This window comes from Kogia breviceps, chromosome 7 (assembly GCF_026419965.1).
Source record: "Kogia breviceps isolate mKogBre1 chromosome 7, mKogBre1 haplotype 1, whole genome shotgun sequence".
Taxonomy (NCBI): Eukaryota; Metazoa; Chordata; class Mammalia; order Artiodactyla; family Physeteridae; genus Kogia; species Kogia breviceps.
In genome coordinates, this window is record NC_081316.1 from 82,335,655 (window position 1) to 82,357,907 (window position 22,253).

General features: G+C 46.6%; 1 protein-coding gene across 5 annotated transcripts in view; it reads left to right on the forward strand.

Annotated features, from left to right (window-relative positions):
* PAAF1 (proteasomal ATPase associated factor 1) overlaps positions 1–22,253 on the forward strand; it is a 102,303-nt gene that overhangs the window by 38,640 nt on the left and 41,410 nt on the right. For 3 of the 5 annotated variants that reach the window (XR_010841436.1, XR_010841437.1, XR_010841438.1), the window contains exons 11-13: positions 5,059–5,141; positions 7,328–7,594; positions 14,363–14,488. Coding sequence is in view for 2 of the 5 variants with exons in the window: in XM_067038880.1 (XP_066894981.1) it covers positions 5,059–5,141; positions 7,328–7,405 (161 nt within the window). In the remaining 3 variants the exon portion in view is untranslated. Of the gene's footprint in view, positions 1–5,058; positions 5,142–7,327; positions 7,782–14,362; positions 14,489–22,253 lie in introns of those variants that run through there. The other 2 variants (XM_067038880.1, XM_059069694.2) reach the window with 1 other exon arrangement.

Consider the following 22,253-nt stretch of genomic DNA (forward strand, 5'->3'; position numbering starts at 1 on the left):
CTAAAGGAGCTCACAGTTAGTAAGGCAGACAGACATGTGGACACGTGATTGAATACCATTTGATAAGTACTGCAGCAGAAGACTATATGGGAACATGGGGAACAGCTAACTCGAGTGGTAGGAGTGCTGCTGGGATGTCTTCATGGACTGGGTGATGTGTAATCCAGTAAATATTTTACCAACTGGAGATGTAAAGATGCACATTGAAGGCCAAAGCTATAGTGTGTGCAAAGTCATAAATAAGTGAAGGGGGGCAGAAAGAAGGGATCTATCATTTATTAGGTGCCTAGCATGCAGTAGGTACTGTGTTTGATGTTTTACATGCATAGTCTGGGTAAAGTGAGTACCTTGGTGTAGCCAGTACAAAATATTTGGAATGGAGTTTGGGAGTGGGGTTAGGGAAAATACATGGAAGAAGGTGTCCATTAAGGTGCATTGAATCCTCATAGGAATGATGTAGGTGAAGAGGACTGGTCTATAGGCCTGAAGGGAGCACCTTATGTGAGTATTTTGATGTATCAGTTAGGATGTTTTTGGCTGTTAGTAACAGAACACCCAACTGAAAATGGCTTCGGTAATTAGGAAAATGTACTACTTCACTTAACAAGACATTCAGGTTTATGGTGGCTCCACATTAGATTAATTTAGTGATTTGAAAACAAAGTCAACAGAGAGACTAAGAAAAGTTAATTCAGTATGGTATCCTGGATTGCATCCAGGACGTTAAAGACTGGTGAAATCCAAAAAAATATAAACTAAAACTGGCCGAGGGGCATATGAGAACTTTTTGAACTATCTCTGTAACTTTTCTGTAAATCTAAAATGATTCTAAAAATATTTTTTAAATTTAAAAAATAAGTAAAAGCTTTAACAAGGAAAAAAGAAATAAAATCAAGAACCCAGCTTTGCTTCATCTTTTGGCACTCTCCTCCCTAGCATGCTGACTTTTTTCCTCAGGTTACAGTGCAGGATAGCTGCAGCAAGTCTCATCTTCACATAACAGAAATTGTTACCCTTTTTAAGAATGAGGAACATTTCCTCAGGAGCAACCCAGCAGACTTACTCTCCTATGTCATTGGTCAGAATTATATAATATATGACGTGACCAGAAGACCTAAATAGACATTTCTCCAAAGAAGATATACAGATGGCCAACAGGCACATGAAAAGATGCTCAGCATCACTAATTATTAGAGAGATGCAGATCAAACCCACAATAAGGTATCACCTCACACCAGTCAGAATGGCCATCATCAGAAAGTCTACAAATAATAAATGCTGGAGAGGATGTGGAGAAAAGGGAACCCTCCTACACTGTTGGTGGGAATGTAAATTGGTACAACCACTATGGAAAACAGTATGGAGGTTCCTTAAAAAACTGAAAATAGAGTTGCTGTATTATCCAGCAATCCCACTCCTGGGCATATATCTAGAAAAGACAAAAACTCTAGTTCAAAAAGATACATGCACCCCAGTGTTCATAACAGCACTATTTACAATAGCCAAGATGTAGAAACAACCCAAGTGCCCATCAACAGACGATTGGTTTAAGAAGATGTGGTGTGTATATATGTACAATGGAATATTGCTCAGTCATTAAGAAGAATGAAATATTGCCCTTTGCAGCAACATGGATGGACCTAGAGAATATTATACTGAGTGAAGTAAGTCAGAGAAAAACAAATATATGACATCACTCATATGTGAAATCTAAAAAATATACAAATGAATCTATATACAAAACAGAAACAGACTCACAGACATAGAAAACAACAATAGGCAACCAACAGTATCCAGATTTCTATGGTCATCTCTCTGATGTAGGTACCCTTCATCCCTGTCAAAACTGGTGCCTTATTTCCCTAGCCCTTTGATTTCCAGACCATAGCAAAGAGTAATCAGGACTCTGTAGACCTAATTTTTCTAGCTGTCTGCACTCCCTCTCTCAGTCTCTTTCTCCCACATGTCTGGGCATCAGTTAGTGATGCAGTGGTACTCTATATAAAACCTTAAAAAGAGTACAGCTGGCATAAGCTTGTGACAGCTTCCCTTGATGCTGCTGCCAGCACTCATGATCCTATTTTTTTTTTTATTCCTTTTGCTGCCATACCACACTCTTCCCTTGAAATCTCTCCCTCTGTTCAAACTGCCCTCTTGAAGGCCACCAATCATGAGCCTCTTGCTAGATCCAGTGGCCTTTTATGTGTACAGTCCTCTCTTGTCCACTAGTCCCTAAGCTTCCTTGAGGACAGGTGGCACGTCTTCTTCATCTCTGTAACCCCAGCTCTTGCACAGGACTGAAGAATCTCAGCAAATGTTTGTTGAATGAGTGAGTACTTATGTTTCATCTTTCATGATTCTTAGTGGTAATGGATTCTGTTATGTTATTTCTTTCTTAAAACTATGAGGTCTTGGGCTTCCCTGGTGGCGCAGTGGTTGAGAATCCGCCTGCCGATGCAGGAGACACGGGTTCGTGCCCTGGTCCGGGAAGATCCCACATGCCGCGGAGCAACTAAGCCCGTGAGCCATGGCCGCTAGGCCTGCGCGTCCGGAGCCTGTGCTCCGCAACGGGAGAGGCCACAACAGTGAGAGGCCCGCGTACCGCAAAAAAAAAAAAAAAAAAACTATGAGGTCTTTTGACTTCGGTGATACTAATTAATCTCCTGATCATTCTCTTTCTTCAGTTACTGCTCCTTTCCCTGATTTCCCTGGTATTGTGCCTAGCATGATTCATGATTTACTGTAGGTTCTCTAATTTTTTGTTGATATTGAATCCTTTTGCTCTTCCTAGTATTGTTGCCATCCCTAAACCAGAGATATTTCCTGAGTTCAGCCTTTGTCCTTCTACCTTTTCTTCTCCATGTTTCCTCAAGGACCGACTGTTCTCATGGTGTTAGCTGTTAATGATTGGAATCCATAGCTCTAGCCCTGATCTCCTACTTAGGCTTTATTTTATTGGGCAGTTGCATGATATAGAAAAAGCATAGATTCTGGATGCAAACTGACAACCTAATCAATGAATTTATATCCTCACTCCATCACTTACTATTAGATTCAGCTCTATGAAATTCCTAATATATGGCCATTTTTGATTTTAAAATGGAAGTTGTATATGGTTTAATCTAATAGTCCTATGACCTTTGTAAACCACTTCACTTTTCTAAGTCTCAGTTTACTTAGAGATAAAATAGGTACTCGACATAAAGTAGACATTCTATAAGTGACAGTTTCTTCTTACTCCTGTAACTACCCCTTGCCCTATAAGCCCTCCTAAAAAGTGTTTCTTCTCATCATGATCCAGTGAAAAAGCACACACTCATAAAAAGTAGAATTATGCTATAGGGAAAGATATGTGGAAGTATCAAAGGAAAAATAAATGTTACAAGAGGTTGATGGGAGGAAGGGTTTACTATATGGGGTGGTTAGAAATGGCTTCCTAGAGGGAATGGGAATAGAGCTGGGGCTTATCAAGTAGATTTGTATATAGAAACTTGAGTACAGAAGAAGAGCTATGGTAATCAGACTTTCTTATCTCCCCTGTCAATATTTCTATATGTATCTCTAATATATATAAGAATTCTTTTTTGGAAAATATTATTTTTAATAATAATAATGCAAGAAAGGATAAATTCCTCCTGTATGCTGCTGGTTGCAGTATAGATTAACAGATAAATTAAAATTGACTAACATGTAATTTGGAAAGCAGTTTTTCAGATTTCTAAAAAGTTTCAAATGGTTAATTAATATCTTTTGATTCTTTTCCAGGGTTCTGTACAAAGTCATAATCTTAATATAGAAAAAAACCTTATGCATAAAGATGCTCTTTTATGCAGTATGCTCTCAACCATGTAAAATAAAAATTTACACAGAAAAGGTTGGAAAAATACATTAAAATGTAAACAGTAATTATATTTAGTGGTAGATATGGGTGATTTTTTGCTTCTGTTTCTTTACTTTTATTTTTAATTTTTTTCTTTTTGGCTGCACCATTCAGCATATGGGATCTTAGTTCCCCAAACAGGGATTGAACCTGTGCCCCCTGCATTGGGAGTACAGAGTCTTAACCGCTGGACCACCAGGGATGTCCCTGTTTCTTTATTTTTAAAGTTTTCTTCAGTGAGCACGTGCTACTTTTATATTAAATAAAATGTAACAAAAAAGTCACCCGTTCAGCAGTTTATAGATCATTCCAAGTTTCATTTGACCATGCTCTTCTGAGAAAATTAAGTTTAAAAGTTAGATATACTTTTGTTTTCTTGGTATAACTTTTCTTCTTTGCCTGATTTATGTGGTCACGTTTATAGATTGAAGAATAATTTGGGAGCATAGTTGTTTATATATATATATTTATTTATTTATTTATTTATTTATGGCTGTGTTGGGTCTTTGTTGCTACGCGTGGGCTTTCTCTAGCTGTGGCGAGCGGGGGCTACTCTGTTGTTGTGCACGGGCTTCTCATTGCAGTGGCTTCTCTTGTTGCGGAGCACGGTGTCTAGGTCCACAGGCTTCAGTAGCTGTGGCTTGTGGGCTCTAGAGCACAGGCTCTGTAGTTGTAGCGCACGGGCTTAGTTGCTCCACAGTGTGTGGGATCTTTGCGGACCAGGGCTCAAACCCGTGTCCCTTGCATTGGCAGGCGGTTTCTTAACCACTGAGCCACCAGGGAAGTCCTGGGAGCATAGTTTTCTTAAAGAAAACATTTATACAGGCAAATTCCTTGTTAAAAATCATTGTCTAGGATAAGTTTGCAAATATATGTATAAGCCTACAGTTGCTTGCTCTGTGCCCTTGGCAGTTATTGCTAATCAAAGACAACTCTTCTTCCCACTGAGCTTGCACTTGGCCCTCAGATCCTCTCAAACCCGGCATTTTAGGCAGTCACTGTAGGTCCTCATATTTGGCCCACATAATGAGTCCTGTCTACCATTCTGTGTCTTAGAACAATCTTCTTTAGGCTAGTGATGTATAGAAATAAACTAAAATGTTGAGGGGTTTGGTTTTTTTTTAACTTTGCATGCAGCTTTCTCTTCAGTTATCTTAAGTTTTCTTTCTGCCTTTTAGGTGATGGAAGCTGTTTCATTGTCCAGCAAGACTTAGACTATGTCATTGAGCTCACTGGGGCTGACTGTGACCCTGTATACAAGGTACAGACCTGAGAGGAGACCAGGCCTGGGAGATTCTCACCTGGGACCTAGGGCTTTTGAGGGGACTGAATCCAGCTACTTTGTGGTTATTAGGGGGTAATACAATACTAAGGGGTGGGATAGGAAGAAATAATTTTGAGTCAGAAGTGACTTCATCACTTACTGGCTCTGGAAACTTAAAAAATCACTTTACCTCCTCAGTCTGTCAATTAATCTGTAAAATGAGGATAACAGTGAGATAATACATATGAAATTTCTTTGTATATTTTAAATATTCTGTAAATATTAGCTATTATTACTATTGTTGTTGTTATTATTATTATTTAAGTTCAAGACTGATTTGGTTAGAGTGAAAAGAGAAAAATGAAAGGGGAAAGAATATTTGTTGACCAGACATTGTTCTAGATGTTTTTACATATATTATCTTATTTAATAGTTGTTATCATCCCTTGAGGTATAATATTATTATTCCTATTTTTTTCTTTCTTCTTTTTTGCGGTACGTGGGCCTCTCCCGTGAGTTGTGGCCTCTCCCGTTGCGGAGCACAGGCTCCGGACGCGCAGGCTCAGTGGCCATTGGCTCACAGGCCCAGCTGCTCCGTGGCATGTGGGATCCTCCCGGACTGGGGCACGAACCCGTGTCCCCTGCATCGGCAGGCGGACTCTCAACCACTGCGCCACCAGGGAAGCCCCCTATTTTTTCTTATAATTAAAATAAATTTTATAATTAATGCATACTTATAAAAATCCAAACAATACAGACTTGTACAGACTTAAAAGTCTGCTTTAAGACTTTTTTGGTTCCACTCTTTCCTGAAGTAACTAGCATTAATAGTTTGACATGTATCTTTTTTTTTTTTTTTTTTTTTTTTTGGTGTACGTGGGCCTCTCACTGTTGTGGCCTCTCCCGTTGCCAACGGAGCACAGGCTCCGGACGCGCAGGCTCAGCGGCCATGGCTCACGGGCCCAGCCGCTCCGCGGCATGTGGGACCTTCCCGGACCGGGGCACGAACCCGTGTCCCCTGCATCGGCAGGCGGATTCTCAACCACTGCGCCACCAGGGAAGCCCGACATGTATCTTTTAAGACTGTTTTTGGAGAATTTGCACTTACATCTTTGTGTATTTATGTAAATAATATAGTTTTGTCTTTGTACATAATTGGGATCATTCTATATGTATTGCTGTATGACTTGGGTTATTTTACATGACACTTTAGAGCTCTTTCCAGACAAATGAATATATAATAGATACATTTCATTTTTAAAAATTCCTGCTTATTGTTCTGTATTGTGAATTAACGTATCATTTTCGTTTTACAAATGAAGAAATGGACCCAGAGGGGTTGAGAAAGTTGCTCTAGGACATGCAGTTACATATTAGCAAAGCTGTGATTAAGCTAACTCCAGAAATCGTGCCATATCCATTAAATTAGTGGTGTTTAGCCTTCTTTGAGTCTCAGACTACTTTGAGAATTTGATGAAATCCTCCTCAGAAAAAAAAAAAAAGGCACATTTTGAGAACTCCTTTGCATATAATTTTATGAGGTTCAAGGATACCCAGGCCTTTCTATGGACCATCTGCTCCCCCAGTACACACTGCCTGTGCTAAACCATGCACAATGCTAGTGGGTTTGTTCTCCACTTGGCCACTTAGTTTCTCTGTTCTTTAGTCATGAGCCCCCTTGATTCTGGCCAGCTATTTTTTTAAAATATATATCATGGGGGCTTCCCTGGTGGCGCAGTGGTTGAGAATCTGCCTGCTAATGCAGGGGACACGGGTTCGAGCCCTGGTCTGGGAGGATCCCACATGCTGCGGAGCAACTGGGCCTGTGAGCCGCAACTACTGAGCCTGCGCATCTGGAGCCTGTGCTCTGCAACAAGAGAGGCTGCGATAGTGAGAGGCCCTCCGCAACGAGAGAGGCTGCAATAGTGAGAGGCCCGCGCACCGCGATGAAGAATGGCCCCTGCTTGCCACAACTGGAGAAAGCCCTCGCACAGAAACGAAGACCCAATACAGCAAAAATAAATAAATAAATAAATAGTATATATCATGGATGTTAAGTCTTGTCTTTGGAGTCAATGAAGCTTCTCAGACTCCTTTGTACTAGTGGGGGTCAATGACAAGGCTCTATCTTTTTGAAATGGAAGAATCCCGGGCTTCCTTTGAGCTGTGAACTCTTGTTTCAGGTAGCCACATGGGAGAAGCAGATCTACACGTGTTGTCGAGATGGTCTTGTGCGACGCTATCAGCTCTCTGACCTCTGATCCCTTGGGAAGAGGGGTCCCAGTTAATGAAAAAGATTGACTCTGATCAGCAGTGAGCAGAAACATGATCAAGGACCATGGAAGGACCGTGGGTGCCCTTTATTGTATTGGGTACCCTTTGGAAGCAACAAAAAGTCAGCTGCATTGGCCCATGTGGAGCTATCATTCCATGACAGGACCCACTTTGAAGTGAGTAAGAAACTCACACGTGCTCGATGCATTTGTCCCAACTTCTCCCTTAAACTCACCCCAGCAACATACGACAAGGATATGGATGCTTATAGTTTGATCTCACACCGATTGTGTTAAATGTTTACAAGGACTGGAGGACTGAAGCCTGTTCTCTGGAGGAAATAAAGAAAACATGTTTGGAGGAGTCTGATTTTGAGAATCTTTGTTAAATACTCCTGCTCTAGCAAAAAGTCAGTCACGGTGATGGGATTCCCTTCTCAGGCACTTCCTGTTAGCCTGGCTAGTGTAGGACTACTTGACAGTAGCAGTAAATATCCCATATGCAACCTGGGAAAGATTCTTAAGACAGGTAGGGTAACCAACCTTCCCAGTTTTCCTCGGACTGAGGGATTTTCTGCTACATGCCTTCTGTCCCAGGCAAACGGATATGATTGGTCACCCTTAATACAGGTGATGAAGTTGAATCATATAATTGTAAAGGCAGTGGCTGTCAAAGTGTGGTCCCTTGAACAGCTGTATCAGATCACCTGGGAACTTGTTAGAAATTCTTGGAAACCACTGCCCCCCGACCCTTTCAGACTTAAATCAGAAATTCTATGGATGGGGCCCACAATCAGTATTTTAACAAGACTCCCAGGTGATTCTGATTCTTGAGACCTAGAGAAAAAAATGGTGAAGGGCAATTTAGTCATAGATGGAACTCAGGGCTCAAGGGATGGCCAGGCTGGTCTATAGGAGATGAGGCTGGAGAGGTTGACAGGGTCCAAATAGTGAACGGCCTTGAATGCCAGGTAAGGAGCTTGAACTTCACTTGATTGGCTATGGGGAACCACAGAAGTGTTTTAAGCAAGGATACAACATGGTCCCCTCTTTTTCCTTAAACATAAAAATGGAATCATAATGTATGTATTCCATGGTATCTTTTCACTTAGTATCTCTGAGTTCTTTCCATCTTAGTACATTTAAACGTTCCTCAATTTTTTAAAAAATAAATTTATTTATTTTTAATTTATTTTTGGCTGTGCTGAGTCCTTGCCGCTGTGCACAGGCTCTCTCTAGTTGTGGTGAACGGGGGCTACTCTTCGTTGCGGTGTGCATGCGTCTCATTGCAGTGGATTCTCTTACTGCAGAGCACAGGCTCTAGGCACGTGGGCTTCCGTAGTTGTGGCACATGGGCTGTAGAGCACAGGCTCCATAGTTGTGGCACATGGACTTAGTTGCTCCGTGGCATGTGGGATCTTCCCGGACCAGGGCTCGACGCCATGTCCCCTGCATTGGCAGGTGGATTCTAAACCACTGCACCACCAGGGAAGTCCAGACCTTCCTCATTCTTTTTTTTTTTTGAATTTTTGAATTTAATTTATTTTTTTAGTAGAGCAGGTTCTTATTAGTCATCAATTTTATATACATCACTGAATACATGTCAATCCCAATCGCCCAATTCAGCAGACCACCACCACCACCCCCCAACCTCTTTCCCCGCTTGGTGTCCATACGTTTGTTCTCTACATCTGTGTCTCAACTTCTGCCTTGCAAACTGGTTCCTCTGTACCATTTTTCTAGGTTCCACATATATGTGTTAATATACGATATTTGTTTTTCTGACTTACTTCACTCTGTATGACACTCTCTAGATCCCTCCATGTCTCAACAAATGACCCAATTTCATTCCTTTTTATGGCTGAGTAATATTCCATTGTATATATGTACCACATCTTCTTTATCCATTCATCTGTCGATGGGCATTTAGGTTGCTTCCATGATCTGGCTGTTGTAAATAGTGCTGCAGTGAACATTGGGGTGCATGTGTCTTTTTGAATTATGGTTTTCTCTGGCTATATGTCCAGTAGTGGGATCATATGGTAATTCTATTTTTAGTTTTTTAAGGAACCTCCATACTGTTCTCCATAGTGGCTGTATCATTTTACATTCCCACCAACAGTGCAACAGGGTTCCCTTTTCTCTGCACCCTCTCCAGCATTTGTTGTTTGTAGATTCTCTGATGATGCCCATTCTAACCAGTGTGAGGTGATACCTCATTGTAGTTTTGATTTGCATTTCTCTAATAATTAGTGATGTTGAGCAGCTTGTTTGTTGGCCATTTGTATGTCTTTGGAGAAATGTCTATTTAGGTCTTCAGCCCATTCTTGGATTGTGTTGTTTGTTGTTTAATATTGAGCTGCATGAGCTGTTTATATATTTTGGAGATTAATCCTTTGTCCATTGATTCGTTTGCAGATATTTTCTCCCATTCTGAGGGTTGTCTTTTCATCTTGTTTATGGTTTCCTTTGCTGTGCAAAAGCTTTGAAGTTTCCTTAGGTGCCATTTGTTTATTTTTGTTTTTAGAGATCTTGCTGTGATTTATGTCAAAGAGTGTTCTTCCTATGTTGTCCTCTAAGAGTTTTATAGTGTCCGGTCTTATACTTAGGTCTCTAATCCATTTTGAGTTTATTTTTGTGTATGGTGTTAGGGAGTGTTCTAATTTCATTCTTTTACATGTAGCTATCCAGTTTTCCCAGCACCACTTATTGAAGAGACTGTCTTTTCTCCGTTGTATATCCTTGCCTCCTTTGTCATAGATTAGTTGACCATAGGTGGTGTGGGTTTATCTCTGGGCTTTCTATCTTGTTCCATTGATCTATATTTCTGTTTTTGTGCCAGTACCATATTGTCTTGATTACTGTAGCTTTGTAGTATAGTCTGAAGTCAGGGAGCCTGATTCCTCCAGCTCCATTTTTCTTTCTCAAGATTGCTTTGGCTATTCGGGGTCTTTTGTGTCTCCATACAAATTTTAAGATTTTTTGTTCTAGTTCTGTAAAAAAATGCCATTGGTAATTTGATAGGGATTGCATTGAATCTGTAGATTGCTTTGGGTAGTAGAGTCATTTTCACAATATTGATTCTTCCAATCCAAGAATATGGTATATCTCTCCATCTGTTGGTATCATCTTTAATTTCTTTCATCAGTGTCTTATAGTTTTCTGCATACAGGTCTTTTGTCTCCCTAGGTAGGTTTATTCCTAGGTATTTTATTCTTTTTGTTGCAGTAGTAAATGGGAGTATTTCCCTAATTTCTCTTTCAGATTTTTCATCATTAGTGTATAGAATGCAAGAGATTTCTGTGCATTAATTTTGTATCCTGCAACTTTACCAAATTCGTTAATTAGCTCTGGTAGTTTTCTGGTGGCATCTTTAGGATTCTGTGTGTATAGTATCATGTCATCTGAAGGCAGTGACAGTTTTACTTCTTCTTTTCCAATTTGTATTCCTTTTATTTCTTTTTCTTATCTGATTGACATGGCTAGGACTTCCAAAACTATGTTGAATAATAGTGGTGAGAGTGGACATCCTTGTCTTTTTCCTGATCTTAGAGGAAATGCTTTCAGTTTTTCAACATTGAGAATGATGTTTGCTGTGGGTTTGTCATATATGGCCTTTATTATGTTGAGGTAGGTTCCCTCTATACCCACTTTCTGGAGAGTTTTTATCATAAATGGGTGTTGAATTTTGTCAAAAGCTTTTTCTGCATCTGTTGAGATGATCATATGATTTTTGTTGTTTTTTTTTTTTGCGGTACGCGGGCCTCTCACTGTTGTGGCCTCTCCCATTGCGGAGCACAGGCTCCAGACGCACAGGCATAGCGGCCATGGCTCATGGGCCCAGCCGCTCCATGGCATGTGGGATCTTCCCGGACCGGGGCATGAACCTGTGTCCCCTGCATCGGCAGGCAGACTCTCAACCACTACACCACCAGGGAAGCCCAATCATATGGTTTTTATTCTTCAATTTGTTAATATGGTGTATCACATTGATTGATTTGCGTATATTGAAGAATCCTTGCATCCCTGGGATAAATCCCACTTGATCATGGTATATGATCCTTTTAATGTGTCGTTGGATTCCGTTTGCTCGTATTTTGTTGAGGATTTTTGCATCTATATTCATCAGTGATATTGGTCTGTAATTTTCTTTTTTTCTACTATCTTTGTCTGGTTTTGGTATCAGGGTGATGGTGGCCTCATAGAACGAGTTTGGGAGTGTTCCTTCCTCTTTAATTTTTTGGAAGAGTTTGAGAAGGATGGGTGTTAGCTCTTCTCTAAATGTTTGATAGAATTCACCTGTGAAGCCATCTGGTCCTGGACTTTTGTTTGTTGAAAGATTTTTAATCACAGTTTCAATTTCATTACTTGTGATTGGTCTGTTCATATTTTCTATTTCTTCCTGGTTCAGTCTTGGAAGGTTATACCTTTCTAAGAATTTGTCCATTTCTTCCAGGTTGTCCATTTTATTGGCATAGAGTCGCTTGTAGTAGTCTCTTAGGATGCTTTGTATTTCTATGGTGTCTGTTGTAACTTCTCCTTTTTCATTTCTGATTTTATTGATTTGAGTCCTCTCCCTCTTTTTCTTCATGAGTCAGGCTAATGGTTTATGAATTTTGTTTATCTTCTCAAAGAACCAGCTTTTAGTTTTATTGATCTTTGCTATTGTTTTCTTTGTTTCTATTGCATTTATTTCTGCTCTGATCTTTATGATTTCTTTCCTTCTGCTAACTTTGGGTTTTGTTTGTTCTTCTTTCTCTAGTTCCTTTAGGTGTAAGGTTAGATTGTTTATTTGAGATTTTTTCTTGTTTCTTGAGGTACGCTTGTATAGCCATAAACTTCCCTCTTAGAACTGCTTTTGCTACATCCCGAAGGTTTTGGATCATTCTGTTTTGTCATTTGTCTCTAGGCAATTTTTGATTTCCTCTTTGATTTCTTCAGTGATCTCTTGGTTATTTAGTAACATATTGTTTAGCCTCATGTGTTTGTGTTTTTTACATTTTTTTCCAATCTCATAGCTTTGTGGTCAGAAAAGATGCTTGGTAAGATTTCAATTTTCTTAAATTTACTGAGGCTTGATTTGTGACCCAAGATGTGATCTATCCTGGAGAATGTTCTGTGCACACTTGAGAAGAAAGTGTAATCTGCTGTTTTTGGATGGAATGTCCTATAAATATCAATTAAATGTATCTGGTCTATTGTGTCATTTAAAGCTTCTGTTTCCTTATTTATTTACTTTTTGGATGATCTGTCCTTTGGTGTAAGTGAGGTGTTAAAGTCCCCCACTATTATTGTGTTACTGTCGATTTCCTCTTTTATAGCTGTTAGCAGTTGCCTTAGGTATTGAGGTGCTCCTATGTTGGGTTCATATATATTTATAATTGTTATATCTTCTTGGATTGATCCCTTGATCATTATGTAGTGTCCTTCCTTGTCTCTTGTAACATTTTTTATTTTAAAGTCTATCTTATCTGAGCTTTCTTTTGATTTCCATTTGCGTGGAATATCTTTTTCCATCTCTTCACTTTCAGTCTGTATGTGTCCCTAGGTCTGAAGTGGGTCTCTTGTAGACAGCATATATATGAGTCTTGTTTTTGTATCCATTCAGCAAGCCTGTGTCTTTTGGTTGGAGCATTTAAACCATTCACGTTCAAAGTAATTATCAATATGTATGTTCCTATGACCATTTTTTTAATTGTTTTGGGTTTGTTTTTGTAGGTCCTTTTCTTCTCTTGTGTTTCCCACTTAGAGAAGTTCCTTTAGCATTTGTTGTAGAGCTGGCTTGGTGGTGCTGAATTCTCTTAGCTTTTGCTTGTCTGTAAAGCTTTTGATTTCTCCATCGAATCTAAATGAGATCCTTGCCAGGTAATCTGGGTTGTAGGTTCTTCCCTTTCATCACCTTAAGTACATTATGCCATTCCCTCTGGCTTGTAGAGTTTCTGCTGAGAAATCAGGGGTTAACCTTATGGGAGTTCCCTTGTATGTTGTCGTTTTTCCCTTGTTGCTTTCAATAATTTTTCTTTGTCTTTAATTTTTGCCAATTTGATTAATACCTGTCTCAGCGTGTTTTTCCCTGTATGGGACTCGCTGCGCTTCCTGGATTTTGGTGGCTATTTCCTTTCCCATGTTAGGGAAGTTTTCGACTATAATCTCTTGAAGTATTTTCTCGGGTCCTTTCTCTCTCTCTTCTCCTTCTGGGACCCCTGTAATGTGAATGTTGTGTGTTTAATGTTGTCCCAGAGGTCTCTTAGGTTGTCTTCATTTCTTTTCATTCTGTGTTTTACATGTTTTGGGAAACAGGATACACTTGTGAAGAGTGGCTGTTGGCCATTTACATCCCGTCCATCAGCTTAACAAGGCTCTCTTGTTTCCGTGGCCTGTCCTGCCTATCTGGTTTTTAGACTTTTCGGATGGCCGTTTTGACCAGGGTTAAGAGAAACTCCTTTGTAGTGCTGATTTGCTCTCCCACCTTGCTTGGTTGGCCAAAAAGGGCGTATGCGTTTTTTCCTGAATATATTCAGGAAAAAACGCATATGCCCTTTCAGGAAAAAACGCATACACCCTTTTTGGCCAACTGCATCATTGTCCAAGTTCTGGCCCTTTTCATGTGCTATCAGGGCCATTCCGATCGACCCGTTGAAATCCGTTTCCTGCAATTCTGCCTTGCGTTCAAAGCCTCTTCGTAGCCTGACCTCAATATATTTTGGGCCCATAGTTATCATTTAGAACTCTGCAGGTTTGGGAAGTGCAGTGGCCCCAAGCTCCATTTTCCAACTTGCTTTTGTGTGAGCGGGACGCAAACCCGCTGGATGGCTTCACGCCCTATTGTCATTGGGGGTGGCAGGCTGAGCCTTTGGTTAATTCTTCTTCGTGATGGGAACTGAGAGTGACATGTGCCTGTCCAAACACCTCCAGCTAGTCTCTCGTTGGTTCCCCCTCTTCCAGTTCATCCTGTGGACAAATTGCAGACCGTACGAAAGAGGAATGCAAAGGCGCTGAGTCTCCAAGTGGGGAGATTGTTAGTAAAGCGGCCTGAATGGAGAACACGAGCACCAGGAGATGAAAACTGAGGTGAGTTTCAGAAAGCTTTCCCGATCCCACGGTGTACCATCCGCTGGGTTTCCAATGAGTGGTTTCGCTATAGGAAGATTGCGTTGAACCTGGAGAGTTGGGACCCATGGTATGGGTAGCACGCAGGATTCCTTTAAAGGGTCTGCATTTGCTTTCCAAACCTCACCAATCCTCTCAGCCCCAAGAGTGTCCAGCCTTATGTCTTCTGCCGCTGTGGCTGTAGATGTGGTCAATCCTGGTTGCATCCCAGTCCCTGAACGCATTTTGGAAGAATTTCTCTCTGTTTTGCCGTGCTTGTTTCTTCTTTGTGTTGGAAATGTATTCTTATAATGGGGTTGAGCTGATTTTCACTGCTGTTTTTATGCCGCTTTACATACCCTTGATTCACTTACAGAGAGATATCAATACTTAGGTTTTAAGATGCTTATTAGTCTGATATATGATGAATAGGGGCTCTTGAGTCCAGTTTATTGAGCAAGGAATAGGTCGTGTCCATTACATATTCGGTTTTTGGAACTGTATCTGTGCTAATTTCGAACTCGAGTTTTATGCATCACCCCACCTCGCCTTTCCCCTTAAGCAGGCATAAGTGTGTTTTCTAAAAGCGTGACTCTGTTCTGTTTGGGAATTCAGTTCATGGGTAGCGATTTTTACATTCCCTCGATAAGTGATATCATAAGTTTCTTTTTTTGTGGGACTTACTTCACTGAGGATGATCTTACCTAACTCCACTCAGGATGCTGAATATATTCAGGTAAAAACGCATACGCCCTTTTTGGCCAGCTGCATCACTGTCCATGTCCTGCCGCTTTTCTTGTGCTATCAGGACCATTCCGTTCTACCTGGCGAAATCCGTTTCCTGCAATTCTGCCTGGCGTTCAGAGTCTCTTCGTAGCCTGACCTCAATATAATTTTGGACAATAGTTATTGTTTAGAACTCTGCAGGCGTTGTGGATTGCCGTGCCCCTCAGCAAGTGTCTTCATCTTGTTTCTGTAACCGACCTCAAAGTCGCAGGATTGCTTCAAGCCCCATTCTGGTTACAGGGGCATCTTGAGCTTTTGGGAAATTCTTATTCCTGATTGGAAATTAGAGTGGCATGTGCTGTCCAAGCACGTAGACCTTGTTTTTCGTTCCTTTCCCCCCTTCTGTTTCATCCTCCCGACAAATTCCTAGGCTTGCACAACTGGCTGATGACTGTGCCGACTTCCCCAAGTGGGGAGAGTCTAAGGAAGGAGGCTGGAGCGGGGTCCCCTTCCCCAGGACATGTGGAGATGGCATGACTTTTCCAAACTCTTCCTGCCCCTCTGGCCCCCCCATCCTCTGGGGTTCTGTCCAGATGCCGCGGGGCTTCCAGCAATGCGGGGCTCGGTGGCCGCCCTGCAGGGAGCAGCCCTGATCCCACCCCTGCAGCGCCGCCTGCTGGTGTCTCCGTCCTCCGTCGGGCAGTCTCCACCTTCCCCGCTGCCTTGTGTGCTCTGTCTCCTCGGGGTCCTGCGATCAGCTCCTCCGCCCCACCGCCATGACGCCCAGCTCCATACCCCTCATCCAGCCTCAGGGATGACCCAGGACTGGGCTCCCCGCCTGCCCACTCCCGGTCGGTGTCCTCAGTCCACCTGTGCAGTCAGGTGAGGACTTCCTGTAGGGGCTCCCAAACGCTTCTCCCCTCCATCCTCCCCGGGATCGGCCCAGGTCCTGTCAGGATGTTCCACCCTCACCAAGCCCCCATGTATATGTCAAGGGCAGGCATCGGGCCTGCTGCGTGCACTGCTGTGCGTCCTGCTGTATGCACAGGCATGACCCTGCCCCGGGGTGCAGGAAAGGCAGCCTTACCTCAGGATGTGGGGAGAGGGGCTGCCCACAGGGCGGACATCAGCTCTCGGCTCACCAGGCAATGGCAGCATTGTTCTCGCTCCTTGGACCCTTTCTCACTCAGCCTGAACCTGACCCGGCTTTGTTCCCACCCCCGTTGTCCCTCCATTGGCCTCGCTCTTGAGAGCAGAGCAGGACAGTGTGGTCAGTGGTCACAGGCTGAGACACAGACACTGGCTGACCTGCATGCACCCAGCTGACCACACGGAACGGGCAGTGCACCAGGGCCCGTGCGGTGTGGGTTCACCTGCCCACAGAGAGGCCGGGCCTCTGTCCTGGCTCCAGAGGTCACCTTGAGTCTGACGGGAGTGTCCGTGCTCCATGAGCCTCGCTCCAGGCTGGTCTGTGCTGACGGCATGATACACGGTTGGGCTTCCTGAGTCGCCCCCGGGGGCTGGAGGCCAAGGTCAGGCACACGGCGGTCCCCACATTGACATGACTGACACCAATAAACCCTGCACTTCAGGACTCAGGTGGGCTTCCCTGGGCTGCCACAGCCGAGGAGCCTGGCCCCTGCTCGTCGCCTCCGTCGTCACTGATTTTAACTTGCATCCTTCACCATAATAAACCCTGGGCATAACAGCTTCAGTGAATTCTGGGAGCCTCCAAGAAAAAAGAAGCCGGGGAGGGGGTCTCTGGGCCCCCGACTCTTCATTTGGGGTCAGAGGTCGATGGGGAGGATCTTGGGGCCCTGGAATCTGAAGAGCCCCCCTACCAGGGAGGGGTAGGAGACCGGGTGGTAGTTAAGCTGAGTCCAAGGCCCTCCTGTGTAGGAGGCATCTAGCCCCGGGGATCCTGAAGAGGCCGGCCCCCTCCTCTCCTCCGCCTCCAGGCCTGGTCCCTGCTCTTGAGAAGTTCCCTAGGGTGGGGTCCTGGTGCTGGAGGTGCCCCGATGCTGTGGCCTCCTGAGCCTCCAGTGAGGATAATGGGAGTGGAGGAAGACTTGTTCACAGAGAGGGAGCTTCTGCCAGAACAGAGCCTGGGTCTGCTGCCCTGACCCCAGGTGCACTGGGGCAGGAACGTGAGAGCGAGGCTCTCTCCCCTCCCAAGACACCCAGGACACATGGGCGCTGGTCGCTGATTCCCACACAATACTAAAATCTCCCACGCAGGCCTGTTGGGTGAGAGACACTATTTAAAGACTATTATTGGGCCAGGGGGGCCCAGGGGTTGAAGCTGGGGGTGGGGAGAGTTGGAAAATCACCCAAGGATGCGTTCTCGCTGCAGAGACCCCCCCCCCAGGTGAGCCCACGTGGAGGTGGACCCCTCAAGTCAGAGCCCACATTCTGGGTCTTTCGGGGACAAGTAGCCAAGCACCCCCAGTCCTTGCCTTCACCTGCTGCAGTTAGGGCCTGCCCTGTCTTCTTCATGGTCAAGTTTCACCCCTCCCAGAAGCCCTCTTGGGGGCTAATGCGATGGGGGTGTCCATGGCAGGACTGGAGGGTCTTTGGTGGGCTGGAGGCCATGTTGCAGGCAGGAGGGCTCACACCGATCCTGCCGGTTCACACCTCATGGTCCTAGGCCCGCACAGAGTCCACCAGGCTGTGGATGTGGTAGAAAGTACAGAGTTTCGGGGCCCGGTCCAGTCCATGAAGGTGTCTGACCACCGAGCGGTCAGTGTGGAGTATTCCCAGGGAGCCCTGGCCGTGCTCGCACCCTCCCGGGAAGGACACGTCAGCGTGGTCCCTGGAATGACTGGGAGTTCAGCCAGAAGCGTCCCCCACCCAACCTCACTGTTACCACAAGAAACAAGAGACAACTCCGTGCAGAAACACAGAACATCACCAGCCTGATGCTGTTCTGAGGAAGGTCGGCTGGTGTCTGGGAACTGGGTGCTACAGTGGGTTGAATGGGGGCCCCCAGAAGTTATGTCCACATCATGCCCCCCAGAATCTGAGAATGGTACCTTATTTGGAAGTAGGGTCTTTGCAGGTATAATTAGTTACGGATCTGAAGATGAGGTCATCTTGGATCAGGGTGGCCCTAAATCAGTGACAGTGTCCTTCTAAGAGACCAGAGGAGAGACACAAACACACAGGAGGCACCATGGGAAAATGGAGGTAGAGATGGGAGGGATGCAGCCACAAGCCCAGGGATGCCTGGAGCCCCCAGAAGTTGGAAGAGGCAGGCAGGACCCTCCCCTGGAGCCTCCGGAGGGAGCACAGCCCTGGGACACCTTGATCTCAGACGTCTGGTCTGCAGGACTGAGAGAGGACCGGTTTCTGTTGCTCTGAGCCTCCGTTTGTGGTCGTTCGTCACAGTTGCCCCAGGAAGCTAATGCAGCTGGTGACCAGGTCCCTGCCCTGATCTAAGCCCTCCCACCTCCCGTTAGGGGCAGCCCCCTGCGCCTGTGCTGTGTGCACAGACCATGTGATTCATGCTGAACTCCGCCTCCCCTTCTGGGCACCAGCATTTTGGACGGTGAGGACAGAGAACACCACGTGACCAGCCCCTAGCCGAGTGGCAAGCCTCTAATGAGCTTCCCTGGGGACATGGGGGTGCAGGTAACTTTTGTGGTTCTGCCCTTTGTGGCTGGGGGAAGAGACACCCTAGAGACCCTCGAGGGAAAGAGGGGGCATGGAGGGTCAGAAGGTGATGGGAGCAGGGGCCCTCCCTCCCTGCATCGCTACCGCGTGCTGTGACCCATCTCAGCTGTGAGCATACAAGCCACAAGCATGTGCCGAGTCCTGTGAGCCTCCCAGCCGGTCCCTGAAGGTGAGGGCGGCCCTGCAGACCCCAGCCCTCTCCTCCACGTCTAGTGGGTGGAAGACCCACTTCTCCTTGACATTCCAGAAGCGGTTCTGGAGCTGTCCTGGGAGGACTTCTGGGGTTATGCAGGCTGAGCCCCTGTTGCTATGAACCCACTTCCCCACAGGAACATCCAAAGCAAGCAGTTTGCCCTGTTGCCTGAATGCCCCCCCACCACTTGTCTCAGGAAAGAATCAGGGGTTTCTGTAGCAGCATCCGCAGGCAGCTCTGCATCTGGGCCCATGTTCATATCTTCTGTGTACATACCGAGAACCTTCGCTGACACGTGCCCCAGCTGACCATCTCCACAAGCCAACCACAGGCACCAGTGTGGGCTTCAGACTGACCGCCCATCTCAGGCTCTGCCTCTTGTTGTCAGAGCTGCTCCAGGCCCTGCTCAAAACCTGTGCACCCACCTTTCACAGGGCTGTCCTCCACCCCCCACCTTCAGCAGGAGTTCACCTAAGTATTTAAGTTAAGGGGTCCAGAGATAAGAAAGGAAGCTACAAACAAACAAACAGATGGAACCAGCTGGGACCAAGATGGCAACGAATGTGACCTGCAACAGGCACTGAGTCTCATCACGTGTTGAATTTACTATATCAGCATATTCAGTGACACACCTACCGGTGGCCATGACTGGACATGAATGACCAGAAACGGGTAAAAGGAGGTGGTGTCCCACCCCCTTGGAAAAAGCCCTGCCCTTCCTCGGAAGGCCTCTTCACCCCATCATTAGCCTCACTCCTCCTCCCTTTATCTTTACTCTTTAAAACTAAAGCACTCTCTCCAGGAGGGCGAGAAGTTGATCTGTGAACTTAGTTCCCGCTTCTCCATTCTTTAGCCACTGAACAGAGCCTGTGCTGTGCTGGTCTCAGCTTTGATTTTGTTATTTGCCTACTTGCACCCCCATGGAAAAAGGAAAGCTTCCCCGCTGAGGCAGAGCGCCTCGCCAGGCCGGGGCCCGAGCAGGGTCCACATGAGTTCACTTGGTAGCAGTCTGGAAGGGGGCGGTGCTCTCTGCCCACGGGGTGGGGGAGGGAACACCTACAGCCACAGCACCGGCTCCGCGGACGGCACGGCCGCTCGTGGGCCTGGACCGTGTGCTCTCGTCCCCCCACACCTGACACCCCCTGACAGTCATGACGCGGTGACACTGGCTGCCGGGTGTCCAGTTAGGAGGGACCAGAGGCAGCACCTGGTGCCAGATCAGACGTGTCTTTTCACGGGCAGGAGACATAGTAGATATTAGGACTTTGTGTCTAGAAAACAAAGCAAGCGGCTAGAAGGTGAACTGAGCTGTGGACTTGAAACCCACGTGCAAGGTGAGAGCTTCCCCCGGACACTGGCTCGGAAGCTTCCGCACAGGCGAGACCACCCAGTGCTTCCTGCTCGACCCCTGCAGGCCTCCCTGTGGGCACAGCTGGACCTGCAGTTCTCAGGCTCCCCGACCCAGAGCCTGAAGGGCCAAGGCTGCCAGGGCCTGGGGACACAAGTGGTCACTCCACCAACGCTGCTCGGTCCCTCCTCCCCAGTGACCAGGGCAGGGAAGCCCCGTGGAGTCTGAGGCCCGGCACAGGCACAGCTCGCACCCACTCCAGGACCCCCGGCCCCACCCGGCTTCCTCAGGCCCCCTGTCTGCACCTCCCAGAGCCCGCGCCCCACCGACCCACATTCCCGGTGTGGACGTCCACGCACACACTCTGCTCTGTGTCCTCTTCCAACATGGGACACCCCCATCCCTGCTTCTCCCTAATGACGGCCTGAACCTCGAATGTTCTGGGCAGGAAGAGGACAAGGAGGACACCGGCTTGTCCCGTCTGCCTCCCGGGGGCCCAGACACAGGGCTCGGGGGCTGCTGGGCCTTGAGGTCTGGATGCTTCCAGGTGTGAGATGAAGCTGCCACTGCCCGCTGGAGCTGCTCCTTCCGAGATTCAGGAAACAGGGGGACCCACCAAACGGAGCCCATCCCCAGGCTCTGCTGCAAGTCTCCTCGGATTTTCTCGCCTGATCCTGAAAACAGACCTGGGGGAAACAGGGCCCGTGATTCCCATACTGACGGTGTTCTGTGGAATTTCCACTAGACCCCTTCCTACCCTGTTCTGAGCAAATTACTAGTCAGTCCGTGCTACCATCACCCCACGAGCAGACCAGGAAGCTGAGGCTCCGAGAAGCCAAGTAATCCAGCTGGAAGCACAGCTGAGGGACCACGGAGTGGGGTCTGCACCTGCCGCCCGCCCAGGGGGACTGCCCACTCCCTGCAGGTTCCACGCCTGTTCCCTTCACCCCCTCCTGGGGCCAGCTCACAGAGCCTCCTCCTGGGGGGACTCACTCACCTTCTTCTAACAGGATCCGTCTCACTATCCTGTTCTGGGATCACCCGGAAGGCTTGTCACTGAAGCACGTTCAGCCTCACGTCACCAGGGCAGCTTTCCTGGATCACACTCACCACCTGCACGTCCACTCCCAGCTCAGACCCAGAAAGGACCCCTCGGCCCCGAGCCCCATGGCTCTGCCTGGGCTCCCACCCCCCCCTGCCTGGTCCGTCCCTCTCATGTTCCTTGCAGGGTCACCAGGAGCTCCCACCTGCCCCAGGCAGGCCCTCTGCTCTGTCCTGGGGAGGCCTCCGTGGTGTCAGGTGGAAGACACAAGAGATACCCGTGGGGCCTCCCTCACGCAGCCCAGTGGCCAGCACCCACCTACTCACCTCATCACTCAGGATGGACAGGGGTTCAGGGCGTCCGTGGCATCTCCTGGTCCTCATTCCATCCCAGCACTGCCCACAGGGAAGTTGCTAAGCAACTCTGTGCCGGCTGCAGAGAGGACGCTCAGACACATGGCCCCCCCCAGCACGCGGGGCTCTCGTGGTCAGGCCCCTTCCAGGATATGGAGCTCAGCTGAGCTGGTACCCAGCAGCCCATGGGGCTCTCGTGGTCTGGCCCCTCCCAGGGTATGGAGCTCAGCTGAGCAGGTACCCAGCAGCCCACAGGGCACTTGTGGTCAGGCCCCTCCCAGGATATGGAGCTCAGCTGAAAAGGTACCCAGCAGCCCATGGGGCTGTCGTGGTCAGGCCCCTCCCAGGATATGGAGCTCAGCTGAGCAGGTACCCAGCAGCCCACGGGGCTCATGGTCAGGCCCCTCCCAGGA